General features: G+C 56.7%; 1 protein-coding gene across 4 annotated transcripts; it reads left to right on the forward strand.

The window, feature by feature from the left end:
* Positions 1-699: 699 nt before the first annotated feature.
* On the forward strand, positions 700-21,432 carry CLUH (clustered mitochondria homolog). 4 transcript variants are annotated; one of them, XM_072779010.1, is made up of 26 exons: positions 700-907; positions 7,835-8,037; positions 8,190-8,361; positions 9,717-9,860; positions 10,027-10,151; positions 10,252-10,406; positions 10,487-10,612; positions 10,900-11,047; positions 11,274-11,366; positions 12,137-12,831; positions 13,903-14,126; positions 14,310-14,414; positions 14,550-14,650; positions 15,537-15,689; positions 15,779-15,841; positions 15,954-16,198; positions 16,429-16,513; positions 16,682-16,835; positions 16,916-17,055; positions 17,790-17,870; positions 17,956-18,081; positions 18,161-18,282; positions 18,561-18,654; positions 18,744-18,878; positions 18,958-19,031; positions 20,006-21,432. In XM_072779010.1, the coding sequence occupies exons 1-26, from the start codon at positions 808-810 to the stop codon at positions 20,187-20,189; spliced, it is 4,047 nt and encodes a 1,348-aa protein (XP_072635111.1). In that variant the 5' UTR covers positions 700-807; the 3' UTR covers positions 20,190-21,432. The 4 variants fall into 4 exon arrangements, with proteins under 4 accessions (XP_072635111.1, XP_072635112.1, XP_072635109.1 ...); XM_072779011.1 differs by having other exon boundaries at positions 14,313-14,414; XM_072779008.1 differs by lacking the exon at positions 700-907 and adding an exon at positions 4,322-4,950.
* The last annotated feature ends 3,824 nt before the right edge of the window (positions 21,433-25,256 follow it).

Consider the following 25,256-nt stretch of genomic DNA (forward strand, 5'->3'; position numbering starts at 1 on the left):
CCCCACCAAAACCCAAACTCCTAAAATAATGAATGACTGTAAAGTGTCCAGGCTGTGGATTTAGCCTGACTCGGCTCTACTTCTTGAGCTCTGTGCAACCTTGGTCTCAGCTTCCTTCGCAGAAAAATGGGGATAACGTGCCAGTCTGGAAATAAGGACCCATCTGGTGGAGGTAGTTGAGGCCGCTGGTAGGGGGGAGCACGTTGTAGCTCGGGGCAAAGTTTGGTGGCTCCATTTCTGTCACTGAATCCTTTAGCTGCCCTGCACCCCTTCCTCGAAAAGCTAGATGCACCCCAGCTCCACCCTCTCAAGCCTGGTGAGGAGGGCGCTGTTGGGTCACACTGACACCGCAGATTAGAGACCGCGCGGTCGCTTGGCAGATTTGCAATAGGAAGCAGAGGGCCATTGGGGGAGGGGACGGTGAGCAATGGCAGTCCTAGAAGAGTCTCCACCCAAGGTCAGGGCGCCCGCGGGACAGGACGTCTCTCGGCAGCCCCGCCCCTCGAGGGGGCCAGAAGCCTCTCCGTACCCAGAGTCACAGCGCGTTCCCTTTAAGGCGTTCGGGAAAGTCCCCGCCTTGGTGGACGGCCAACGAGCGCGGTGCGTTTTGTCCCTCGCAGGCTCCCGTGGGCCGGGCCGGGCGTGTGGGCGGGGCAGGGGAAGCGGCGGCGGGGTCAAAGGTTACAGCGCGCACCACGTGGGCCGGTGACTCCGTCCTTCCCGCAGCGGCCGCGGCGCGCAGGGCACTTGGGTTAGTGGCGCGGCGGGCGGCGCGGACAGCCGAGCCGGACGCCCGCTCCCGCCGCCATGGTCATCAAAACGGATGAGTTGCCGGCGGCCGCCCCTGCCGACGGCGCCCGGGAGCCCAGTTCGCAGGCCGGTGGCAAGGGGCGGCCGGGCGCGGCCGGTGAGCAGGGCCGGGGCCAGTGGTCAGCCGGGCGGGGAGACTGGACCGGGCCGAGCGGGCGGGTGGGTTCGGGGTTTGCGGGGACCGCCGCCTTCCCTCCGCGCCGGTCCAGGTTGCATCACACCGGGCCGCCCCCGCCCTGAAGGTCACCTTCACTGTCGCCCCCCGCTGCGGCCTGGGGTTCGCACGTGAGGTCCCGGGGAGGACAGCGGCAGGGGGTGCACGTGTGCGCACACGCGGTTTCGGGGTGCGCCGCCGCCGCAGACTGCTGGAATCCGTGGCCCCACCCCCTCCGCGCGCGGGCAGGGGGGACCCTCTGCGCTGTGGGCACTGACACTTGCTCGGGTCTGGCACCCTTCGCGTCAGGATGTCAGGCATTGCCGGTGTACAGGGCTGCAGCCCTGCGAGTGAGGCTCAACCTGGGACTTGCGAGGCATAGTCCGTGGGAACAGTGCGAGCTGGGGGGGCGGGGGGGGCTTGTATTGTGAGGGGGCTTCTCTGGGTCGTTCCCAGAGGCAGTGCTTTAACCCGAGGTGTTCAGGTTCTCATCTCCTCCTTGTTAGGTATTGGCCTGATCTGCAGACCCGGGGTCTGCCTGCGTGTGGGGGCAAAGCCAAACTCCTTGGCAGAAGTCGGTGTTTGTGCCAGAACTTGATCATTAACCCGCCTTATTGCGAAAAGTGGATCAGCCCAGGGTTGCTGTTTTTGAGGCAAAGGTCACCAGTGTGGAGTGGAGCTCCCAGCTCTCCCCCATGGGGGCTTTGTGGGAGTGGCTGCAGCTTTTCTCTGGTGGGGCCTGCTTCATCGGTTTCTCCTGGGCTGCCTGTGCTCCTTCCATCATGTCTTAGGTTCCGGCCTCGAGGCTGGAAGCCCTTTCCCAGCACCTCAGTTGTCATCTCCAGATTATCCTCAGGGCCCCAGGCCTGGGCTATGGTCCCTCTCTGCCCTGGTTGGTGGTGGGAATGCTGAACTACCTCTGTCTTCCACTGTTCCCCCTTGCTCCTCTCAGGAAGGACTTGTCTTCATCTCTCTTGCCAGCTTTAGTGAGTCAGAATGGGAACAGTGTTTAGGAGGCTCTCTGACCCTGTCACAGCAGAGTTACCTTGTGTTGGGGTTGGGTACTGGGGCAGCTTTGCTGATTGCCTGGATAAGGCCAAGGTTTGGGCAGAACAACAGATGCTGATGACTCCCAACCTGCCAGGCTTTACCCTGATGTGTTTCTGAATCAGTGGGGCGGGCTAGATAAGAGGAGGTCCGCGCTGGCTGATTTCCCTTCTAGCAAAGAGACCTGAAGAGATAAAGTGACTTGCCCAAGGTCACACAGTGCTTTAGCTGCAGGGGCATTTGGATTTCTAGCTTGTGGCTAGCATGCCAAGGCTTCCCCTACCTGTCCCAGAGGAAGGTGGGAGAGGCGTGTTGGTCAGGATTTATATTGAGAACATGGGGACTGAGGAGGGGAAGGTCTGTTGGAGTGTTTCACCGCGGGCTTGGGTAAAGCCCTGCCTCCGCTGTGTGCTGAGAGGTTCTTTCCGTGGCACCCTGGGTCAGGGGAAGGGCACAGTTGTTCATTTTTAGGAAACTGGGAGCATGCTAGCGGGTGGGACATTGGCTCCTTATGTCCCTGGAGTGCTAGTATAGACAGCTAGGCTTTATTATAGCCAGCCTGAAGCTATTCAGAGGAGGGTGGCCTTAATGGAGACCCCTGAATAGGCTCCTGATCCTTAGGAGCTCTGGAAGGCTCTCTACTCTTTGAGGAGGTAATCAAGGCCTTTTAGGGTGGGGGGCAAGGGTCAGTTACCTTCTTGGGAATAAAGCTGCTTTCAGGGGTTAAGAGAACGGGCAGGTTTTTCAAGTCCACAGTGGTGTGTCAAGTTCCTTCTGCCTAGGGGAGGGCTCCTTGGAGTTGAGGCCCAGAGCAGGAAAGGGGGCTGGCAGGTTGGGGAGGAGCTCGAGGGCTTAGGGGAGCTCCCTCACAGAATCCTAAAGGTCTTAATATGAGGAGGTCTGAGTATACCAGCCTGAGGAACACTGGACTATCTCTAGACCTTGCAGACCTGCCTCTGGCCTGGGGGGACAGGAAGGAGACAGATGCCTATATCTGTAGGGTCTCCCATAGGCTCTCATAGGCTGCCCGCCTCTACCCCTTTCCCTTGAAGCCCTGCGTTCCTGGGAGGAGTGATGTGTCTTTTGGGACCTTACTTCCTGCTGGAGCCTCACCTGCTGAGGCCTTGATTGGGGCGGGGCCTGGCCCTGGCACAGTCTACTGAATGAGGCCATGCCAGGCTGGGGAAGACACAGAGGCCACTTGGGATATCCTAAGTTTCTTTTCTGACTCCTCCTTTCTGCTGCCCGTGGGTTCTCTGTGCTCCCAGGCCAGGGCGGATACACTTTATCTGCTCATTCTGATCCAGCCAGTGAAGACTGGAGGTGTGTGTATGAGTGTGCAGTTTGGGCAACCCCTCCCCATTCCTGCAGAGGACTACTTTTTTCCCCTTCACTAAAGCCCAGATCCTTAGGAGTGCCCCCTGGTGTAGAGGGTTGGGAGGCTGCTATAATTGGACATAGATCTGCCTCCTGGCCTGAGGCCTGGAGGAGGAAGAGGTACTGTGTACCTGGTGGGTCCTGCAGCCTGGGGCAGTGGCACTCAGAGGCATGGGTTTGGACACCTGACAGACCTGGGTTTTTTTCTTGACCTGGCTTGGCCGCCTGTTGCCTCTGGATCTGGGGCCTCAGTTTCCCAGAGGAAAGTGAGATGGGCCAGTTGAGCAGACTGAGGGACGTGCCGTGGGGTGGGCCTAGAGCGGGCACAGGCTTTCTGAGAACCGGAATGGAGGTGGTGGGTGCTGCTGCTCTGCCCACCCCACCCCCTTTTCCAGGGGGTAAGGCTGTGTGGAGGAAAGGGCAGAATAAGAGAAGTGCTACCTGGGTCTAGCCCTTACCTTCCCATCACGTGTGTAGACTGGAACCCTGGGGGGGCTGTGGAGAGGCCGAGGGCCGCCTGGAGCAGGACTGGACTGGAGGGGAGGGGTCTTGGAGTGCGCTGCTCCCCGCCCCCACTCTGGTTTGTATGGATGCCGGAGCAGAGCAGGCTGAGCCCTGGCAACAAGTCAGAGGCCCTGGGAAGGCACCCTGGCGAGGCCGGGCATGTTCCTTCTCCACAGCCCAATGGCCTTCGGCCTCTTGCTGCCAGCTCTGTTTTCCCCGGGGGAGAGACTGGGTTTTCTCTTGGCAGCGCAGGGCCTGCTGGGAAGGGAAGACGGCCTGCCAGCTTCGTGGTGGAGCTGGAGGCCTGGGGCGGTTGTCCTCTGGGAGACTGAGGGCCCATCCCCCCTCCCACCAGAACCAGTGACTGTCAGGAGGAGGGGAGCCGCCAGGTCACCTGCAGGGGGCAGCACGAGCCGGAGGCCTCAGCCAGCCGCTTAACCCAGGAGGCAGGCAGGGTGCTCAGTGTCTGCAACTGGCCTCCTGGGGTGGCCAACTCATGGCTTGGGCCCGGGTCTGTGCCAGCTGTTGCTGGCAGCTGGCTGAAGCAGTCCTGCCCACCCCCACTGGGGTTGGGGCTGAGGAGAGGACTCCCTTACTGGGCCTTGTCCCTGCCAGCCAGTCCCCAGAGGCCTTGATCCTGAGAGGCCCAAGTACCCCAAATGCTGGGTTCTCCTGCCTCTCCAATGGCTTTGGCAGCAGTGACCCCCCTTTTGGTGGGCACAGGAAGGTGAGCCTGAGCGCTGGTAGCAGCTCCCCCAGAGGTCCTGGAGCCACTGGGGCCTCCTGGCCCACAGCTGTCCTTCTGGCCGACCTTGAGCAGGATGCAAGGCAGGGGGTGTGTGCCCTTCCCAGGGCTGCCCCAGCAGGCCTGGCCCCACTGAAACCCGAAGCCAGCTCCAGCCCTGGGCTGACCAGCTGCCTGGGGGCAAGGGTAGTGGCAGAGGCCGGAACAGGGGACTCAGGTGGCGCCGAGCCTGAGCCGGAGAGCTGGCTGCCTCGCTGCCATGGCGGTCCCGAGACTCCAGAGTCCAGGAGAGCTCAGCCTCCAACTGCACCAGGTGGGCCGTGGGGGCAGGGAGCCAGGTGGCCAGCATCTTGTGGGGTGATCACTTGGCTTTAATCCAGTGGAAGGGAGACTTCAGGGTTCCTTAGAGGAAGGAGGAGGGGTAGAGCCACCATTCTGGGAGAGTGGAGGCCCCTGGGAACCAGGCACATTCCTTTGAAATCTGATAGGGGAGTGGGTACCCCCTGGGGCATAACCTGGTGCCTAGGTACCTTCTGGGCAGGCTCCCCAGCCTGGGGAGAAGGGGTGGGAGCCCTTCCTCACCCAGGCTCAGGGAGCACAGGCTGTCCTTCTGAGTCCAGGTTTCTGACTTCTCACCTTTGGGATTTTAGACCGCAAAGCTGCTACCTCAAAGCGGATGTGTGGGGGAGCTTCTTGCATACCCCCTCATCCCAGGGGCCTTCCAACAGCAAAGCCTTTCTCAAGGACCCAGTTAGGGGAAGTGCCTCCTCATATCTGCCATTCCTCTTGCTGCCTTCTGGAAGCTAACCAAGCACCACCCCTCTCCCCACCCTCCTGCCTGCTTTGTCATAAAGTCAGCCAAGTTTTCCCTTTGAGGTGGCTGCTTACTTTAGGGGCTTGGAGTCGGACTGCTGGGGCTGTGGGCTCACTAGAGAGAGGTCCTTGTGTGTCCTTATGGTTCTCAGGAGTTTCACCTCAGGTTTGGAGAAGTGTGCTGGGACAAAGATGGGGGTAATAACAGTCCTTGAAGACCCACAGTGGCCAAGATTGGGGGCAGTGTGTTGGCATGGTGGTATGGGCTCTTGATGGGGAATTTTGGGTCCACTCTTGACCTTGGACACGGTTTTGAATTTTTCTGGGTGTCACACATCCTTATTTGAGGAGGAGAGAGGGGAACTAACTATTTGAGCTCCTGACGGTCCTATTTATCACTAAGCTGAAGGGACATAGGGGAGAGGGAATGGCTTCTCTGCGCACCACCCCACCTCACATGCTCTTCTCTGCTGGGCTTATCTCCTTTCCTGAGGCCCCTGGCTCCACATTTCTGGTGGGTCTGGGTAAGGCCCACATAGGTCTGGGGAAAATGCATCTCACTCCTAACAGTAGGGAACAGGAGGTGGGGTGTGGAGCAGAGCTGGGTGAGCTGACCTGTCTGGAGCTCACAGACAAGCAAGAAGCCAGTTTGGCTGCCAGACAGACCCTGGGTGGAAAGGCCCGTGGGCCAAATGGATATCCAGGCAGGCCTGTGTTTTGCTGGAGTGGCTGTGAGGAGGTCCTTGCCCTCCAGGGCAGTGAGGGGGGCTCTCCTTTATTTCCCGTTAGTACCTGGGTAGCAAGGGAAAGTTTTGTCACCTGCTTTCTTCTCTTTCCCCAAAGCATCTAAAATGGGTCCTGTGTACAAATATTAGACTTAACTCCACATGTGCAGTAATTAATTCATTAATTCAGTGCCTTTCTGTTGAGTGCAGGACAGATAGAAGGAAGAAGATGGCTGGCTGCCCCAGCCCCCCAGAATGACGTAGAACAGTGCCCTGGGAGGTGGTCGCCATATTCCTGGGGGCAGTGAGGAGGCAATAATTCTGTTGGCAGGGGTCATTTGGGGAGGCTTTATTTATTATTTTTTTTTAATTTTTATTTATTCATTCATGAGAGATAGAGGCAGAGACACAGGCAGAGGGAGAAGCAGGCTCCATGCAGGGAGCCCGACGTGGGAATCAATCCCAGGTCTCCAGGATCACACCCTGGGCTGAAGGCAGCGCTAAACTGCTAAGCCACCCAGGCTGCCCTGGGGAGGCTTTAGAGTAGGAGGTTTAGGGGCACCTGGGTGGCTCAGTTAAGCATCCATTTCAGCTCAGGTCATGATCTCAGGGTCATGAGGTAGAGCCCCAAGTTGGGCTCCAAGCACTGAGATTCTCTCTTCCTCTCCCTCTCCCCCTCCCTTCCCTGCACCCGAAAGAGAGAAAAAGAGAGAGAAAGGGATTTGTGTCACTTGGGCCTTGACGGGTGAGTAGGAGTTTGCCTGCTATAGTGTATTGAAGGCAGCAAAAACTGCAAAAGCACAGAGGTGGAAGGGAAGATGTGGAGCCTGTCGTCAGCCTTCCTAGTAGTTTGGTGTATTTGAGACGTGGACAAGGAAACCTGGCAGGAGCTGAGATGTACTTCAGGCTGCTGCCTGAGAGAGTAGACCTATGAAGCTTGGATCTGTGAGCAGTGGGTTGTAAGTGATGCTCTTGAAGTAGGGAGAATGGCCTCCCCTTGGCCGTGGCTGCAGGGGCTGGGTCACTGGGTGGGGGGAGGGCATTTACACAGCAGAGGCCAGCTTGTGGAGGAAGGTGCATTCCATGTCAGGAAGATGAAACTTGGGTGATGCTTGAGGGATGGCCACATGGTGAAAAGTTTGAGCAAGGCCTGGATTTGCCAGGCAAGCTGCATGGCAGGAGGGCGCTTGTAGTCCTGGGAGATGAGGAGAGGCTGGGGCTGCCGGGACACCGCAGCCTGGGCTGCTGGAGGGGGCAGACCTGGAGAGCCAGGAACAAGGGAAGGGTGAAGAAAGGGAGCAGTGGCGGGTACTCCTCAGAAGTCACACACCCTGAGGCCAGAGAAGGTGGTTAGGTTTGGCCCTTAGGGTGTCATTGGTGACTCGGGGGAGGGATTTGGGTGGTGTGCTCAGATGGAAGCCAGACTAGAAGACTGAGGAGCAGATGAGAGGGGAAGCCCGGGATATGGAGGGAGAAGGCAGTGGTCTGCCGGTGGCCAGGGTGGAGAGAGGTTGTGTGTCCAGTGTGAATGGGACTGTGAGGTCTACGGCAGGCCCGAATCTCGGGAGGAAACACAGATGCCATTCTCGGGCATGTGTCCACACAGGCTGGGGAGGCAGATGGCCCCACTTGCCTCAGCTGCTTTCTTGTTACCTGCAGAGCTGCCACCAGTCATGCTACTGAACGGGGACTGTGCAGAGAGCCTCAAGAAGGAGGAGAGGGCTGCCGACGTGCCCCGGGAAAACGGTCTGGATGAGGCCGAGCCAGGAGAGGAGACAACCGGACAGGAAGTCATTGTCATCCAGGACACAGGCTTTTCTGTGAAGATCCTGGCACCTGGAATTGAGCCCTTCTCCTTACAGGTGAGATGGAGGAGGGGTGCTGGGGACCAGAGCCTGAGCCCATTAGGGAGGACAAGGCTGGAAGGCCACGCTCGGCCATCACTTGTCCTAGCCTCATACTGTAGGGAAGGCAGTATGTCCTCACAGAGGTGGTTGGGGCCTTTCCCTGGTAGGTGTCCCCCCAGGAGATGGTACAGGAGATCCACCAGGTCCTCATGGACCGTGAAGACACCTGTCACCGCACCTGCTTCTCATTGCACCTGGATGGCAACATGCTGGACCATTTCTCAGAGCTGCGCAGTGTCGAGGGGCTGCAGGAGGGCTCAGTGCTACGCGTGGTAGAAGGTTTGTCCGGAAGTTGGGCAGCCTGCCAAGGGAGAGCACGCAGAGGTGGGGCCACATGGCACTCCACCCATCCTGACTGGTATCTCCGTGTCACAGATGAGTGTGTGGAGGCTCAGAGTAGTACAGAACTTGTGAAGGCAGGATTGGAGCTCAGGCCTGCCCATGAATACCCTCCAACATTACAGGTTAAATATCAGAGTGGTGATTTTTTTTTTTTTTTAAGATTTTATTTATTGAGAGTGACAGAGTGCGAGCGAATGTGTGAAGGGGGCAAGAGACAGAGGGAGAGGGAGGAGCAGACTCCCCACTGAGCAGGGAGCCTGATGTGGGGCTCAATCTCAGGACCCCAGGATCATGACCTGAACTGAAGGGAGATGCTTCACCAACTGAGCTACACAGGTACCTGAGTCATGATTAAAAATATGTATATATACCAACTGGGGTGCCTGGGTGTCTTAGTCGGTTAAGTATCTGACTCGATTTGAGCTCAGGTCATGATCTCAAGGTCGTGAGATTGAGCCCTGCGTCAGACTCCTCTGGATGGGGAGCCTGCTTAAGATTCTCTCTCCTTCCCTTCCGCCCTACTCGCGTTCTCTCTCTAAAACAAAAACAAAAAACGGTACCAACTAAGGGCTTGAAATTAGCCCAATTTTATAGAGAGAAAAGTTAACTCTCATAAGGAAGCTAAAGTTTCACAGCTCTCAAATAGAGAAGTCAGGCTCAGTGTGGAGCAGTGGGCTGGTGTGGGAGACTGGTTTGGTTATGAAATGAAAGCTCCTGTGAATTTGGGTCCCCAGGGGAGAAAGAGCCCAGTGGTTCCAGGCAGTATGAGCTTGTTAAGAGCAAATATGGAAGGTGTGTAACCCAGGTGTACCCAAACTTAATGATGAAATCTCTCTTCTCCCCCCAAAGAGCCCTCATTAAAACTGAATGAAGCATGTGTTGGGGGGCAGTGTTGTAGATAGGGGTACATCCTTGGGCCATCCCTGAGCGAAGGCTGCCCCAGGAGAACAGGACTGAGGTTATAGTGTGGGGACTTTGTGGCTCTGCAGGCCTGCCCGCCTGGGTTACTTATGAATGAGAGTGGGAGCTTTTGTGGGCGCCCAGAGGCATTTTTTGTGCCCTTTGGCAGGAGGGTCTTTGCAAACAAGGATACTTGCCTAACAGAAGGTGGGGTGTGTGTGTTGAATCCAGAACTCTGGCTTCTGTGCTCAGGATGGAATTTGTAAGTGGAGGCCTGAAATGTGAAAATCGGGTTCACCATGGTAGCACCATGGCACACTTGTCCATGCTAGATAGGTTGTTGCAGCAGGGAGTGGGCCCTGCTAACACTCTGCCCCTCACCCTCCCGACAGAACCATACACAGTACGTGAGGCCCGCATCCACGTGCGCCACGTCCGAGACCTGCTCAAGAGCCTGGACCCATCTGATGCCTTCAACGGGGTTGATTGCAACTCTTTGTCCTTCTTGAGCGTCTTCACTGACGGCGACTTGGGAGGTGCGGGAGGCATTGGGACTGGAGCTTGGGCAGAGGGACCAGGGGCCAGGGAAGGGGCCAGGGACAAGGCCTTCCCACCATGAGGGGGCAGGGCTGGAGTCATCCACACTGGCATTGGTTTGCCCCGGGGTGGCCCTGTGCTGACCACCGGCCTCGGGTCCCTCAGACAGCGGGAAGCGGAAGAAGGGCTTGGAGATGGACCCCATTGACTGCACACCACCTGAGTACATCCTCCCTGGGAGCCGGGAGCGGCCGTTGTGTCCCCTGCAGCCCCAGAACCGTGACTGGAAGGTAGTACTCCGGAGCAGAGCCAGGGGGCAGGTCTCTGGCGGGGCAGGGGGCTCCCCCACCTAGAGGCCCGGCCCCCACTCACACTTGGCTATTCCTGCAGCCCCTGCAGTGCCTGAAAGTGCTCACCATGAGCGGCTGGAACCCACCCCCCGGGAACCGTAAGATGCATGGGGATCTCATGTACCTGTTTGTGATCACAGCTGAGGACCGGCAAGTCAGCATCACGGCATCCACGCGGGGCTTTTATCTGAACCAGTAAGTCCCTGTGTGAGCCCATTTCAGGTCTTTAGGCCGCTACTTGGGTGCCCTGTGCCGTGACCACCCTCTCCCCTCAGGTCCACAGCGTATCACTTCAATCCCAAGCCTGCCAGCCCTCGCTTCCTTAGCCATTCCCTGGTGGAGCTGCTCAACCAGATCAGCCCAACCTTCAAAAAAAACTTTGCTGTGCTACAGAAGAAAAGGTAGAGCCTTTGCAACATCTCCACCCCTTGTCTCACGTCCCACAAGAGGGTGGGTGAACATGCCAGCCTGAACTTCTTCACGTCTGCCCTAAGAAGCCATGCCTTCAGCCCCCAGCACCCCAGAGCCTCCCTTTAGGGCAGTCCTAGAAGACGTGCCCATTTGCTTCTGCTCGCCTCTCCAGGGTCTCGGTGGGAAGACATGAGAGCTGATTGGTGCTTTAGGGCAGGGGCCCAGGGCAGGGCTCTGAGCTTGGCAGTTTCTCCATCTCCCCCTCTCGCTGCCACAGGGTCCAGCGCCACCCATTCGAGAGGATTGCCACCCCGTTCCAGGTGTACAGCTGGACAGCCCCCCAGGCGGAGCATGCCATGGACTGTGTGCGTGCGGAGGATGCCTACACCTCGAGGCTGGGCTATGAGGAGCACATTCCTGGACAGGTGCCTGCAGCCTGGCCCTGCCCTCCCTGGCACCTCTCTCGCCCTCCCTCCCTTGCTGGGTGCCGGGCTGGGATCTGTGCGCCTCCCTGGAAGCTTATCTATTTATCTGTCTTGTTTACTTGGGAGCTTTGGAGGCTGTCCATAGGGAGGTAGAGGGAGGGATGGCCCAGAGCAGGTCTTGGGGCCATGGGCCAAGCTGGCATGCCCCTCCCTGGTCCCTTTGCAGACCCGGGACTGGAACGAGGAGCTGCAGACGACGAGGGAACTGCCCCGCAAGAACCTGCCTGAGAGGCTGCTTCGAGAAAGAGCTATATTCAAGGTGCCTATGGCTCTTTATGCCTGACTGGTAGCCCCAGGCATGCTTGCCTCCTGCCAACATTGCTGGCCACAGTACCCTGCGGGGCATCGGCACCTCTGGGCACACTATCTCAGCTCTGTTTTGTGACTCCTCTGAGACTTGGAGTCCTGGGGCTAGGTGGAGGGTGGGGGGACCTCCTCCATTGTGGACTGTGTGACAGGTTTCTTCCGGCTTCCCACCTACCACTGTCTGCCATTGGGACCTTGCCTGGGCACATGTGACGTTATTTAGAGAGATGAGGGAAAAAAACGCTTTCAAAAAGCTGTTTTTAATCTCCTTAGTCCTACTGCATAGAGATGATAATGGTAAAAATAAGATCTCACTGTTTTGAGTACTGATTTTGCCAGGGGCTGTCAGGTGTTTTATAGGCATTATCTCCTGTAATCTTTTGGACACCTTGTAAAGGTCGATACTTTTATGGTCACTGTTTTATAGACAGGGCAAACAGGTCTGAGAAGTGACCTGGCCAAGTCCACCTGGCACATTACAGGTGGATCCAAGACCCGCTCTGGTCCTTCCCCGCCTTGTTCATCACTGAGTTCTGCTGTCTATCTGACCATAAGTTACATTTTTTCAAAACGTGGGTTTCTTGCCTTTTTCCAAGTGTGAGGAAGCTGAGGTCAGCCCCCTGTGGCCCGTGCTGTGTGTGGGTGAGCATGGCTGGGTGGGCCGAAAACTGGGGCTCTGGGGGACGGGGCCTCCCTCACTCTCCCCACCTTGGCTCCTCCCAGGTGCACAGCGACTTCACAGCTGCAGCCACACGGGGCGCCATGGCAGTCATCGATGGCAATGTGATGGCCATCAACCCCAGCGAGGAGACCAAGATGCAGATGTTCATCTGGAACAACATCTTCTTCAGCCTGGGCTTTGATGTTCGTGATCACTACAAGGACTTTGGTGGGGACGTGGCGGCATACGTGGCACCCACCAACGACCTGAATGGCGTGCGCACGTACAATGCGGTGGATGTGGAGGGGCTGTACACGCTGGGCACAGTGGTGGTGGATTACCGTGGCTACCGTGTCACGGCCCAGTCCATTATCCCAGGCATCCTGGAGCGGGACCAGGAGCAGAGTGTCATCTACGGCTCTATCGATTTTGGCAAGACAGTGATGTCACACCCTCGTTACCTGGAGTTGCTAGAACGCACCAGCCGGCCCCTCAAGATCCTGAGGCACCGGGTGCTCAATGACCGCGATGAGGAGGTGGAGCTCTGCTCCTCTGTGGAGTGCAAGGGCATCATCGGCAATGACGGGCGCCACTACATTCTCGACCTGCTGCGCACCTTCCCCCCTGATCTCAACTTCCTTCCAGTGCCTGGCGAGGGGCTGCCCGAGGAGTGCACCCGGGCTGGCTTCCCCCGCGCCCACCGGCACAAGCTCTGCTGTCTGCGCCAGGAGCTGGTGGATGCCTTTGTGGAGCACAGGTGAGGGTGAGGCTCTGGGGGGTGCCCAGCCAACAGGCGGCTCTGGGGCCTGATCCTCCATGGGGGAGGTTCTGGAAAGCAAGGAAGAATTGGTTTTGGCCACCGTTGTTACGGCCCCAGTCCACCAACCCCCACTGCAACATCAGGCTCTGCAGCGTGGTGGTCTGGGAGCTTTATGTGGGTGGAGAACTAGCAAGCAGCTAGACCAGTGGCCCTCAACGGAGGTGGGGTTATTCCTCCAAGGGGCATATGGAAATCTGCCAAAGTTTTGTTTTATTTTGTTTTGTTAAAAGGTATTTTATTTTATTTTTTATTTTTTTATTTTTTTTTAAATATTATTTATTTATTTATTCATGAGAGACACAGAGCATGAGAGAGAGAGGCAGAGACACAGGCAGAGGGAGAAGCAGGCTCCCCATAGGGAGCCTGATGTGGGACTTGATCCCGGGTCTCCAGGATCACAACCCAGGCTGAAGGCAGCACTAAACTGCTGAGCCACCCGGGCTGCCCTTAAAAGGTATTTTATTCATTGGACAGAGACAGAGCAAGTGAGAGCATGGTGGCAGGGAGGGGCAGAGGGAGAAGGAGACTCCTTGCCAAGCAAGGAGCCTGACATGGGGCTCGATCCCAGGACCTTGAATCATGACCCGAACCAAAGGCAGACACCCAGTAACTGAGCCACCCAGGTGTCCTTGCTAAAGCGTTTTTCAGTGTTCCAGTGCCAGGGAGTGTTCCAGTGCTGGCATTTAGTGCACAGGAGTCAACCCCCTCGAATGTCCCACACCACAAACCAGTCTCCAGAGTGCTAGCAAGGTTCCTGTGGCTCTTGAGAGGCTGGCCTGGACGGAGCCCTGGCCTCTTCCCCACTAACACTGTAGGGGTCCTCTTGGTTGGAAAGAGCTCAGTTTTTGTGGTGACCTGCCACTGCCTGATGGAGTTGCTGGGGTGGGACTGTCCCCATGCTGGCACAGGCCAGGAGTCTGGGGCCTGTCTCTGGTCCCTGCTGCTGGCAGGAAGCCTCCAGGCCAGTAAGGCTTCCCAGACACTTCTTTCCTGTCTGCTGCATTTTAGGTACCTCCTCTTCATGAAGCTGGCTGCCCTACAGCTCATGCAGCAGAAGGCCAGCAGGATAGACAACCCCACCTCACTGGAAAATGGTGACTCCCCTTCTTCGGCATCTAAGCCTGAAGACTCTCCGGGACCCGAGGCAGGAAGTGAGGAGGAAGGTGGCAGTGCTAGTGGCCTGGCCAAGGTGAAGGAGCTAGCAGAGACCATCGCCTCTGACGACGGGACAGGTGGGGCTGCTGTGGATGTGGGGAGGGCGGAGCTCCAGTGCTGTCCCTGTAGCTGATGGCTTGACCTAGCCTGAGGGAGGCCGGCAGGTGTCCCCAAATGGAGCTGGGGAGGCTCAGGGTAGCGCAGCCCCACCCCCCTGATGGGGGAGGGGAGCTGCGTCCCAGCCGACCTTGTCTCCACAGCAGACCCTCGGAGCAGGGAGGTGATACGCAACGCATGCAAGGCAGTTGGCTCCATCAGCAGCACAGCCTTTGACGTTCGCTTCAACCCTGACATCTTCTCACCAGGCAAGTTTTGGGTTGGGGTGGACAGAAGACTGTGGGGGTCACCTTGGGGCCCTAGGTGCTGGCTGGTGCCCACGTTGGTCTCACCCTGCCTCCTCTCCTCCTGCCTGGCTCAGGCCTCTGCTGTCCCTCCCACAGGGGTTCGCTTCCCAGAATCCTGCCAGGAGGAAGTTCGGGACCAGAAGCAGCTGCTAAAAGACGCAGCTGCCTTCCTGCTCTCCTGCCAGATCCCCGGCTTGGTGAGGGAGGTGCCACAGGGGTGGGGGGCTGCACAGGGTATGCTGTTAGAGGCCCTGGTCCCTCGTCTGATTCTGGAAGCTTGTGGAACCTTCCCAGGAGTAACTTGCTTAGACCTGCTGATCTGTGAGGCAGGCAGGGCAGAGTGCTTGCCACCATGGTGTAGATGGGGCTGCTGACCCAGACAGGCCAGGGAAGGCACCAGGCACAGAATCTGCTCTGCCCTGCCTTCCACACAGGCTGGCCGCTTTGGATCTGGTCCTCTGAGCCCCTGTGTGATGGGACAGCTGATGGCGGGGGAAGGGGGACAGGGAGGCATCTGGAAAAAAGGTGGAGAAAGTCCTGTCTCCTTCTCACAAGCTCTACATGTAGACTCCTTGGAAGGTGGGGTGCTTGCTTCCCAGGCAGGTAGCCTTGTGATTGGGTGGCACACTTGTCTTGGATCTTTGAGCCAAGTATTCTGTGCCAGCTGCCCTGGCTTCCTGCCTGCCTGACCTCTCCAAGGCTTGGCACAAACCTCCAAGGCTTGGGCAAGCCGTGGCCCCCAAGTGGTCACCTCTGCTCTATCCTGCATAGTAGGGGGTAGTGTGTGCTACCTATTGGGCTCTGTCACTGGGGCTCTCTCATGCCTGCTTCCCTGTTGGGTGGGCCTGGCAGTCACAGGGTGACTGTAGTCCTTTTTCCTGTTGCTGGAGCAGAAGGGCTGGGGGACAGGTTCTCATGTCCTGCCTGTTGCTTTGTCTTATTCCTTCTTCCCAACTGGGAGCTGGGGTCTCAGTCCTTCTTTCCTCGGGGCCTCAAGATAGTATGAGCTTCCCTCGGGGAAGACCGGGTGGGAGGAGGAGGAGGGCCCAGGCTGGGGGGTGCCTGACCTGCTGCAGCCCACAGGTGAAGGACTGCATAGACCATGCGGTGCTGCCCATGGATGGGGCCACACTGGCTGAGGTGATGCGCCAGCGTGGCATCAACATGCGCTACCTGGGCAAGGTGCTGGACATGGTTCTCCGGAGCCCAGCCCGAGACCAGCTGGACCACATCTATGTGAGTGATGCTTAGGGGGCAGGGTATGAGATGGGGGCTGGATGAAGGCTTGGGGCCTGGCCAAGACTCCCTTCTCTGAACCCTTGCAGAAAATTGGCATTGGAGAGCTCATCACCCGCTCTGCCAAGCACATCTTCAAGACCTACTTACAGGTACTGCCGTTCCCACCATGGCGGTGACTGGGAGGGTGGGGTGGGGGGTTGGGGAAGAGCCCCGGCTGGAGCCCGAGGGCCCTTGTGACGTGAGTCCAAACCTCCCTCACAGGGAGTGGAGCTCTCGGGCCTCTCGGCTGCCATCAGCCACTTTCTGAACTGCTTCTTGAGCTCCTACCCCAACCCTGTGGCCCACCTGCCCGCTGACGAGCTGATCTCCAAGAAGAGGAACAGGAGGAGGAGAAACCGGCCCCCAGGGGCAGCAGATAACACAGCCTGGGCCGTCATGACCCCCCAGGAGCTCTGGAAGAACATCTGCCAGGAGGCCAAGAACTATTTTGATTTCATCCTCGAGTGGTGCGTGAGCAGCCTGGCCGGGCCAAGGCAGTGCAGAGGCACCGGGCTTGCAGCACAAGGGCCCCTGGGGGACACAACCTGTGGGTACAGGGTGCAGGCTAGGACAGGAGGGAGGTGAGGGAGTGAGATGGAGGCTCTCAGTGCGGGTCCTGGCTGGTGGGCACCCGGGCTTGGTACTCAGATGGGGAGGCAGCTGGGCTGCCCAGGCCCACATGCCGCTTCTCCCCCAGTGAGACTGTGGACCAGGCTGTGGAGACCTATGGCCTGCAGAAGATCACGCTACTGCGGGAAATCTCCCTGAAAACCGGAATCCAGGTGGGGATGACTCAGGGTCCCTCCTGTGCCCTTGCTCCTGCAGGGTTCGCAGCCACTGGTGTTGGGTGGGAGGGTGGCCATTTCTTGACACGTGGTGGTAGTTCGGGAGGCACTGGCCATTTGAGCCGGGGTTGAGGCCACCTATGGATGTTGGGCTGTGTCCCCCAGATCCTGCTAAAGGAGTACAGCTTCGACAGCCGCCACAAACCTGCATTCACTGAGGAGGATGTGCTCAATATTTTCCCCGTGGTCAAGCATGTCAACCCAAAGGCCTCGGACGCCTTCCACTTCTTCCAGAGTGGGCAGGCCAAAGTACAGCAGGGTGCGTGACCAGGTGTGGCTGGGGGGAGGGGTGTCCCCTGGCCCAGCCCTGACCTTGCCACCCTTGGGGGTGCCCTGCAGGCTTCCTGAAGGAGGGCTGTGAGCTCATCAATGAGGCCCTGAACCTGTTTAACAACGTGTACGGAGCCATGCACGTGGAGATCTGCGCCTGCTTGCGCCTCCTTGCTCGTCTCCACTACATTATGGGTGACTACGCCGAGGTGGGCCTTGAGCACCCTCCGGGCTGTGTCAGCAGAGGCCTTGGCGCCTGGCCTGGCACTGGGGGATGGCAAGTGAGGGAGCTGGGGCTGTGTTCTCACCCCATGCCGCAGGAAGCGGGAGTCCAGGCCTGGGGAGCTGAACCCCATCTGTGGGGCCGAGGGTGCTGCTCTCCTTGGGGCCCCCTGGGAGGTACAGCCAGAGACCAGGGAGACCCTGGGGAGCTGCTCATTCTGCCTGGCTTTTCTTCCCCTGCTCTGCAACTCTGTAGTTATATTCTTGGGAGAGCTGCCCTGCTGTGGACACAGTCGGAGTGATGGCAGGGCCTCCCTCGCAGGCACATTGGGAAGGATAGATTCTCAGAGTCGGAGCTGCATGAAGCTGTTGGCAGCATCTCTAAGTGCTCCTTGGCCTTCTGGTGTTCACCTGCCTCCCTGGCCTGGGCCTTTGCCCGTGCTTCATGGGGCAAGTGCAGCCTGTCTCTGCTCCTCAACCCTAGACTCTTATTTGCGTGTGCCCTTTTTAGATCTGTATATATCTTTGCACAGATTTTGTTAGGGGTAAAAGGCTCAAGACAAGCTATTTAAAAAGGCCTCGGAGTGGGGCATGGCCTTCCGTGCTCACCGTAAGTGAGTTTTGAACACTCCTTTGCTGATGAGGCTGAGTTGCTCGGGGGCCAGGCGGACTCGATGTGGGGAGGTACCCACCCGGGATGACGCTTCCCCACCTCTCCCAGGCCCTGAGTAACCAACAGAAAGCAGTGCTGATGAGTGAGCGAGTGATGGGCATCGAGCACCCCAACACCATCCAGGAATATGTAAGTAGCCATGGGGGGACTGGGCCTTGGGGCCCGGGCCGGGGCCGGGGCCTGGGCCTGAAGTGGCTCCCCCCGCCCCCCGCAGATGCACCTGGCCCTGTACTGCTTCGCCAGCAGCCAGCTGTCCACCGCACTGAGCCTGCTGTACCGCGCCCGCTACCTCACCCTCCTCGTGTTTGGGGAAGACCACCCCGAGATGGCCCTGCTGGACGTGAGTGCTGGGCAGGGGTGGCGGGGCAGCCTCATCCCGGGGAAGCGGGACTGACCCGGGGCCCTCCCGCTGCCCCCAGAACAACATTGGGCTGGTGCTGCATGGAGTGATGGAGTACGACCTGTCCCTGCGCTTCCTGGAGAATGCGCTGGCTGTCAGCACCAAGTACCATGGGCCCAGATCCCTCAAGGTGGCCCTCAGGTGAGGCCATGCCGGGCTAGGAGCAGGGGGTGCCCAGGGCCACAGCGACAAGGGCCTGGGAAGCACGGGGATTGAGGGTGGATGTGGGATCCAGCCTTCTGTCTTCCACCTGAGTCCTGAGGAATTTTCTCTCAACTTCTATCTTTTTCCAAGTCTTGGGTGGCTTGTTCCCCTTGGGTGGGTTCCAGAGCGGGATCTAGACCGTCTGTGCACACCCCCTCCCCCTCCCAGCCCCAGCCCATGCCTGTCCCTTCTGGGCCCCGCCCGCCTCCTTGCAGCCACCACCTTGTGGCCCGCGTGTATGAGAGCAAAGCCGAGTTCCGCTCAGCCCTGCAGCACGAGAAGGAAGGCTATACTGTCTACAAGACCCAGGTGGGCCTCGGCAGGGGCGGAGGCGGTGGCGCTGGGCCCGTGGGCCGTGGCCTCGCTGATCCTTCCTGCCTGTGCCGCCTCCCCCGTAGCTGGGCGAGGACCACGAGAAGACCAAGGAGAGCTCCGAGTACCTCAAGTGCCTGACCCAGCAGGCCGTGGCCCTGCAGCGCACCATGAACGAGATCTACCGCAACGGCTCCAGCGCCAACATCCCGCCCCTCAAGGTAGGTCCCCTCTCGCGTGGGCACCGGCACCCCAGCCTCCCGGGAGGCCTGCTGGCTCATCTGCCCTGCCACTTCTCAGTTCACAGCTCCCAGCATGGCCAGTGTCCTGGAACAGCTCAACGTCATCAACGGCATCCTCTTCATTCCTCTCAGGTGAGGCCCACATGGAAATGGCCCTTAGTTTTTTGCTTTTTAAAATAAATAATTCACTGTCGTGGCTCAGAATTGAGCCAGTGGTAAGAAGTTCCCTGTGACTCCTACAGGAAATGCTCTGCATAGTTGAGCAAACACATGTCTGTAATCTTTTTAGATTTTTTATATTTTATTTTTTTATTCATTCATGAAAGAGAGAAAGAGAAAGAGGCAGGCAGAGACACAGGCAGAGAGAGAAGCAGGCCCCATGCCGGGAGCCCGACGTGGGACTTGATCGCAGGTCCCCAGGATCATGCCCCAGCCAAAGGCGCCAAACTGTTGAGCCAAACCTGGGATCCCCTGTAATCTTTTTTTTTTTCCCCTTTTATTAATTTGCACAAAATCGTAGCAGACCACGGACGTAGCTGTGTTTTTTCCCACACTCATTGAACCTCAGCCATCTTCCCCTATCAGTACATGAAGAGCAGTTTTACTTTTGCCCTGGTGTCCTGCTGCCTCAGTGGGGGCTGTGCCCCATGGCGGGACCCCGAGGGTTCTAGCATGGCTCTTGCAGACAGTGCCGCCTTCACTGGCTCTTTGGCCCTGCCTCCCTCCCAGCCATGGAAGGCGTGGGCTCTGTCCCCTGGGGCCCAGGGTGCTGCTGGGATCCCTGCTGTGTGTCATCTGCTGGAGGAGCGACCACGCGGTGCTATGGGTTGGAGCTGGAAGTGGAGGCTGAGTGGGAGCCGGGCCTCAACTGGAGGCTGTCGAGTGTGAGGCTGTCGAGTGTGTGAAAGAGTGAGCTCTTCCAGCTTCAGTGCTTGGGAGCCTCTTGGCTCCGGGGAGGGAAGCGCTGGTTCCACATGTATCTCTCACCAGACAAAGAGCAGAGCCTGATATTTTGCCCCAGGATTAAATTTAACTGAGGCCAGTAAGGCACCGGAGGGCCCGGGCTGACTCTGACACCTGCCCCTCACCCCTGTCCTTTCGCTCAGCCAAAAAGACCTGGAGAATCTGAAAGCCGAGGTGGCACGGCGGCACCAGCTCCAGGAGGCCAGCAGCAGGGAGAAGGCTGAGGAGCCCATGGCCACCGAGCCCGAGCCAGCAGGGGCCCCGGAGGACGTGGCCTCCCAGCCCCAAGCTGCCAAGGACCCTTCCTCCCCCAGCTCACAGGGGTAGAGGGAGAGGCTCACGGACAGTCAGCCAGCTGCCCCGTTACCCAGTGACCCAGACTCCAGGAGAAGGGGGGCCTGCCCTACAGAGCGGGAGAGGAAGCCAGTCCCTCTTCTTCCATGTTTCCAACCCCAGCCCTACCCTCAGCGCCCTCCTGGGACCCTGGCCTGCCTGCCCCTCAACCCCCCAAAGATGTTTTTGCACTGGTTCAATGAATATACGATGCAGAGGCCTAATTGAAGATACATGAATGGAGTGCGTGGGCGTGAGTCCCCAGCTGGGGGGCAGGTGTCCCCCTGGCCTCCCCATCTTCAAGCAGGTGTGTGCGAGTGTGTCCATGCCTGTGAGCGTCTCGATCCGTCCTTCCTGACTTGTACATAGCCCCACCTTGGTTCTGAGTGGATGACATGAAGAGATTTCTCAGGTCATTTGTATGTTTGACGTTATGGCTGCTGCTTTTGCTGCCACTGCCCCAGGGCCTGACTTGGCTTAAAGTCCAGGTTTGAAGCCAAAAAGAAGGGGAGCTTTCCTGTGTCCTGGGATGGGGAGTCACAGCTTTGTGGCAGGGCTGGAGGGTGGGGGTGCACTTTAGCTTCGTGGCGAGGTGATGGGGCTGGGGGCAGGGTAGGCAGTGCTGGCTCCCCAGACAGACACCCCGGGCCCCAGCAGGAGGCAGTTACTCCCCACTCCCTGCACGTCAGCTGGGGAGAGCCCTAGGGGCCCTGCTCTGAATGTATTCCCCCTTAAACTCGAGCTGCCTGACGCACAGTGGGGCTGGGGTAGATGGGAGGGACAAGGGCAGCCAGGCCTGAATCAGGGATCCTGCAGGGCACGGACTAGACACAGGAGTGATGGTTGCTTGTTCATGGAGCCCAGCTCCCTACCTGGTCCTCATGGGGGCTGCCGGGGGAGGGGACCCGCGGCCCGTGGTGGCTCCCATGAGCCCCAGCTACTCCCTCCCGCCCGCCCGCGCTGCTTCTCTGTGCCTGCTGTTGGAGCCCCGATGGGTCGGTGGGTCAGGGAGCTCGCCACCCCAGTGAGCTGGGGAGCTGTCCCTGGGCCGGGGCCTCTGCCTGGGGCTTTGCGGGGAGCTGCTGATGGGTATAGTCTGTCCAGATACCTTGTTTCAAAGGCAGTGGGTGTGAGCTAGCAAGCGGAGCCTCCCCACCGCTGATCAAGAACTTTTTCTTGTTTTTAAACCATCACGTCTTCATTTCACATTGGAATAAAGTGAGTTTTTGAAACCTGCTGCCCCAGCCTCTCCTGTGCTCTGTACCAGTCTCCTCCATCTGGGGGGAGGGCTGTTGCCACACCTGGTACTAGTAGAAGAGTTTAAAACACACGAATGTGTACAAATTAGGTCAGATGGAAGACTCTCCTTAAAATATTGAAGGGGGTGGAGTCACAGGCGCCCAGCTAGAGTTTACCTGACTTCCAGTCACTAGACCTATGAGAATGGCTCCTTCGTAGAGCTGTGTGTGGTACAGGTTAGAGTGAAGGCGGATGGGAATGAGGGGTGGGGTAGGGTAGGGGCCCAGGGCCTGGACCTGCTGGCCCTGATAGGTGCCTGAACACCTGATTTTGAGCATCTGTGCTTGTCCCTTTGAGTCAGAACTGGGCAGCAACCCCTGGAAGACTAGGAGTGCTGAAATGGAGGGGTGTCAAGTTTGCTGTCCTAGGGTAAATTTTGGGTGAACTAGGCTCTCTGGAGACTCAGTGAGATGGAGGAAAGGGTAACCCCAGAGGGGGCTTGAGGGGCAGGGCCTGTGAGGTGGGAAAGGTTCTGAGGGGAGCTGTCTGAGAAGGGAAGTCCCATAACTGGCAGCTGCTACTTGGCCATCCTTGAGCAGGTAAGGCCTCAGCAACATACTTGAATACCTTTCTGGGTACTTGGGGAGAGTTTTTTTTTTTGTCTTTAACAAATTCTCTGGAGAGAAAAAATATTCCAACTTGTTACTTTTCCTGAGCCAACTGGAAAGACATCCTTGACCTTGAAGTTGTTTTGTTTTTAAAGATTTATTTCTCCATGAGACACACAGGCAGAGACACAGGCAGAGGGAGAAGCAGGCTCCCTGTGGGATGGGACTCCATCCCAGGACTCCAGGATCACGCCCTGAGCTGCAGGCAGACGCTCAACAGCTGAGCCTCGAAGTTTTCTAAGCCATGCCGGTAGAATCCCCGTTGCTGCCTGATGCATGCACCCCGCCCCCACCACCACTTTCCTTGGCAGTTTCAAGGTTGTGTTCTGAACGTGCCTTCCTATGGTCTTTGTCCTCTGAACACCAGCAATGTGCTTCACAGCACTTGCAGAAGGGGGGCATTATCTGGTAAGGCTGAGAAATGCTCAGGTTTAATTACCATTGTATCCACCAGTCACCTAGAAGGCCCATTTTCATGGTTGATCCGTTAAGGATATTGGTGCTGTCAGATACCTTCCAACAAGCCAAATGATAAGGGACTGTTGTTTAAAGGGAACAAAAGGTTCTAAGTGTGAAATCCACTCTTTTCCTCTTAGTTGACAAAATGCCATTTTTAAAATAAGGTGACTAGTGGTATCCAGGAAGGGTTGGTGTGGGAGCCAGCATGTTAGGTTATGGTCTGTGTTGATGGGCACCTGTTGAAGACTAACATTAAGTCTAAATTGTGTGAGCCACACCCACCCGTTTCATGTACCCCATGCTAGTCTTTCCAAAACTCTTCTGTTTGGATTTAACATGCATGTTACTTTTATAAATACCTTTTTAAAAAGCTAGCATAGCCAAATTAGCTCTGAAGATTGTATCATCAAGGAAAAAAAGATTTTATGTCTCCACTCATGCCCTGCAAACTGCCTTTGTGAAATGGGTATTGAGAGCGCTCTAGTTAGACTGCACCCAGGAACCTGTATACCCTGAGGCAGAGAACAAGGTTATCACATTCCTCCTGCCAGGGTCTAAACTATCAAATCAAGCAAGGCATGTGTAATCAGGACGCCTACAGAGGACAGGTGGCCCTCAAATGTAAACTGAGAAAAACCCCATTAGGCAAATCCATTGATTAAAAAAAAAAAAGAGAGAGAGATGCAGACTAGGCAGGACCGAATTATCCTGAGAACAGTCATTTCACAAAGAATGATTTAGGAGCTTTCCAAAAGTTCAAGTGTAGGCAGCATAATCCTTGCTGACCCATTCCCAGGCTCCGCCCCATTCCTAATGGCCTTCTCACAGAGTTCCCAGTGTGGTGCAATGTGATAGAGGGCCTCCGGGATGGGACGAGGGTCATTCCTGCATGGCTAAAGGTTAAACTGAAAGAGGTCAGAAGGTCCTCCTTACACTTAGCTAACAAGATGCCTAACAGGCAGAACCAGGTAAGGGAAAGAGCCTGCGCATTTGGGTTGGAGTCCCAGCTCCCCTTCTAGATTAGTATTAATACCCTTGGCCTAAGACCTTGCCTCAAGTGCACCTGTTTTCTTGTCCATAAAAATGTACTAATGTCCACCAATAGGGAACGTATTTGTGAGTGTGTTGGCACCTAACAAGCATTCAAAATGATAGGTCTTTTCCCTTCCCTATTCCCTCCACCTCCACTTCTATTTATTTTTAAATATACATATATATATATATATTTCTTATTAAGTAAACTACACCTAACGTGGGGCTCAAATGTATAACCCTAAGATTGAGTGGCTCGCTCCTCTGAGCCAATCGCCCTTCCACTTTTATTAAAAGAGGGCTGGTGACCAAATGGGAGTGATGACCATACAGAATACTCTCAAAGGAACAAATTCTATGTATCAAAGTGATAGTGATAAAGAGGGCTGAGATCTGAGCTCAAACCGCAGCTCTGGGGCCCAGGGACCAATGACTTTTGTCCAAATGTCTTCTTCAATGAAGTTAGCTGAATTAATTAGATCAGTGGTTTTCAAGCTTGAGCTGGCATCAGAGTCATCTGGATAGCTTGTTAAAATGGATTTTTCATATAGATGCTTCAGATGCAGTAGGTCTGAGCTGGAGCTCAAGAGCTTGCACTTCTGAGTTCCCGAATGTTGCTGCCACTGGCCAGCTGGGGAACACATGAGAATCATCTTCCTAGGAGATTCTGAGCAGTCAAAAATTATCTCTGCATGCATGTCGTTTCACCAAAGCCTGAACAGGGAGAGCTGCCACATTTAGAATGCAGTACCATATCCCAAGTCTTCCATCTTCCTAGCCCTCATCCTGTCACAGACACATCCAATGAACCAAAGCAGCTTCAAAGTGATATACCAGTGAGTGAGTTTTGAATAGCTGACTGCATTTCGTGATCCTAATACTAAAGCTACAACTCTCTACCTCTAGGGAAAGTGGGTCAGGTTCATCATCTGCATCTCAAGCTAGGGGAAAAGTGCCCTGCAGGGATATGGAAAAGCTGCAACACTCAAGAAAACTGGAATTTCAAGCAAATTACTTTGGTGCTCTTGATCTCCATTTGGGGTGGGGCGTGGGGAAGAGGCTACCCCAATAGGAGGCAGGAAAACCACCAGGCTTTAAGTAAAGAGCCACCACATCATCAATCTTGTCCTTTATACATGAAAGGGTCTGGAGACTTCATGGGTGCCCTGGACACGAGTGCTAGCTGACCAGTAGCAGAGATGGAAAGGATGAAGGTAGGACATAGCCAGCATGTGTAAAGCAGAGGGAAAACCATGGGACTTCTGGGGCAAGAGTGAAGACAACTTTGGTACATTTCAAGCAAAATTTAAAACAGTATTAAGAATCTTTAAGAATCCAAGACCACTGGATAGAAAGAGGCTCATTCATTAATAGAACAAAAGGGGCATGATCCTTATCTGTGGACCCTGACCACCACAAAGGCGCCAAGTTTTTGTTGGGGTGTGTGTGTGTGTGTGTGTGTGTGTGTGTGTGTGGCATAGGGGTTTACAATAGGTCATTCCTGGCATCAGCTCTCCAGGGCCTGAGCTCCTGGACTGAAGAGTCACTGTCGGGAAGGGCTGCAGGAGGGGAGGGCGGTGCCTTAGAGAAGTCGAGGCTCATTAAGCCCACCCACCATGGCAAGCGCCCCTGCAGCCCTGATTCCTAGCTCTTGACCTCCTAA

The sequence above is a fragment of the Canis lupus genome, chromosome 16 (assembly GCF_048164855.1).
Source record: "Canis lupus baileyi chromosome 16, mCanLup2.hap1, whole genome shotgun sequence".
Lineage (NCBI taxonomy): Eukaryota > Metazoa > Chordata > Mammalia > Carnivora > Canidae > Canis > Canis lupus.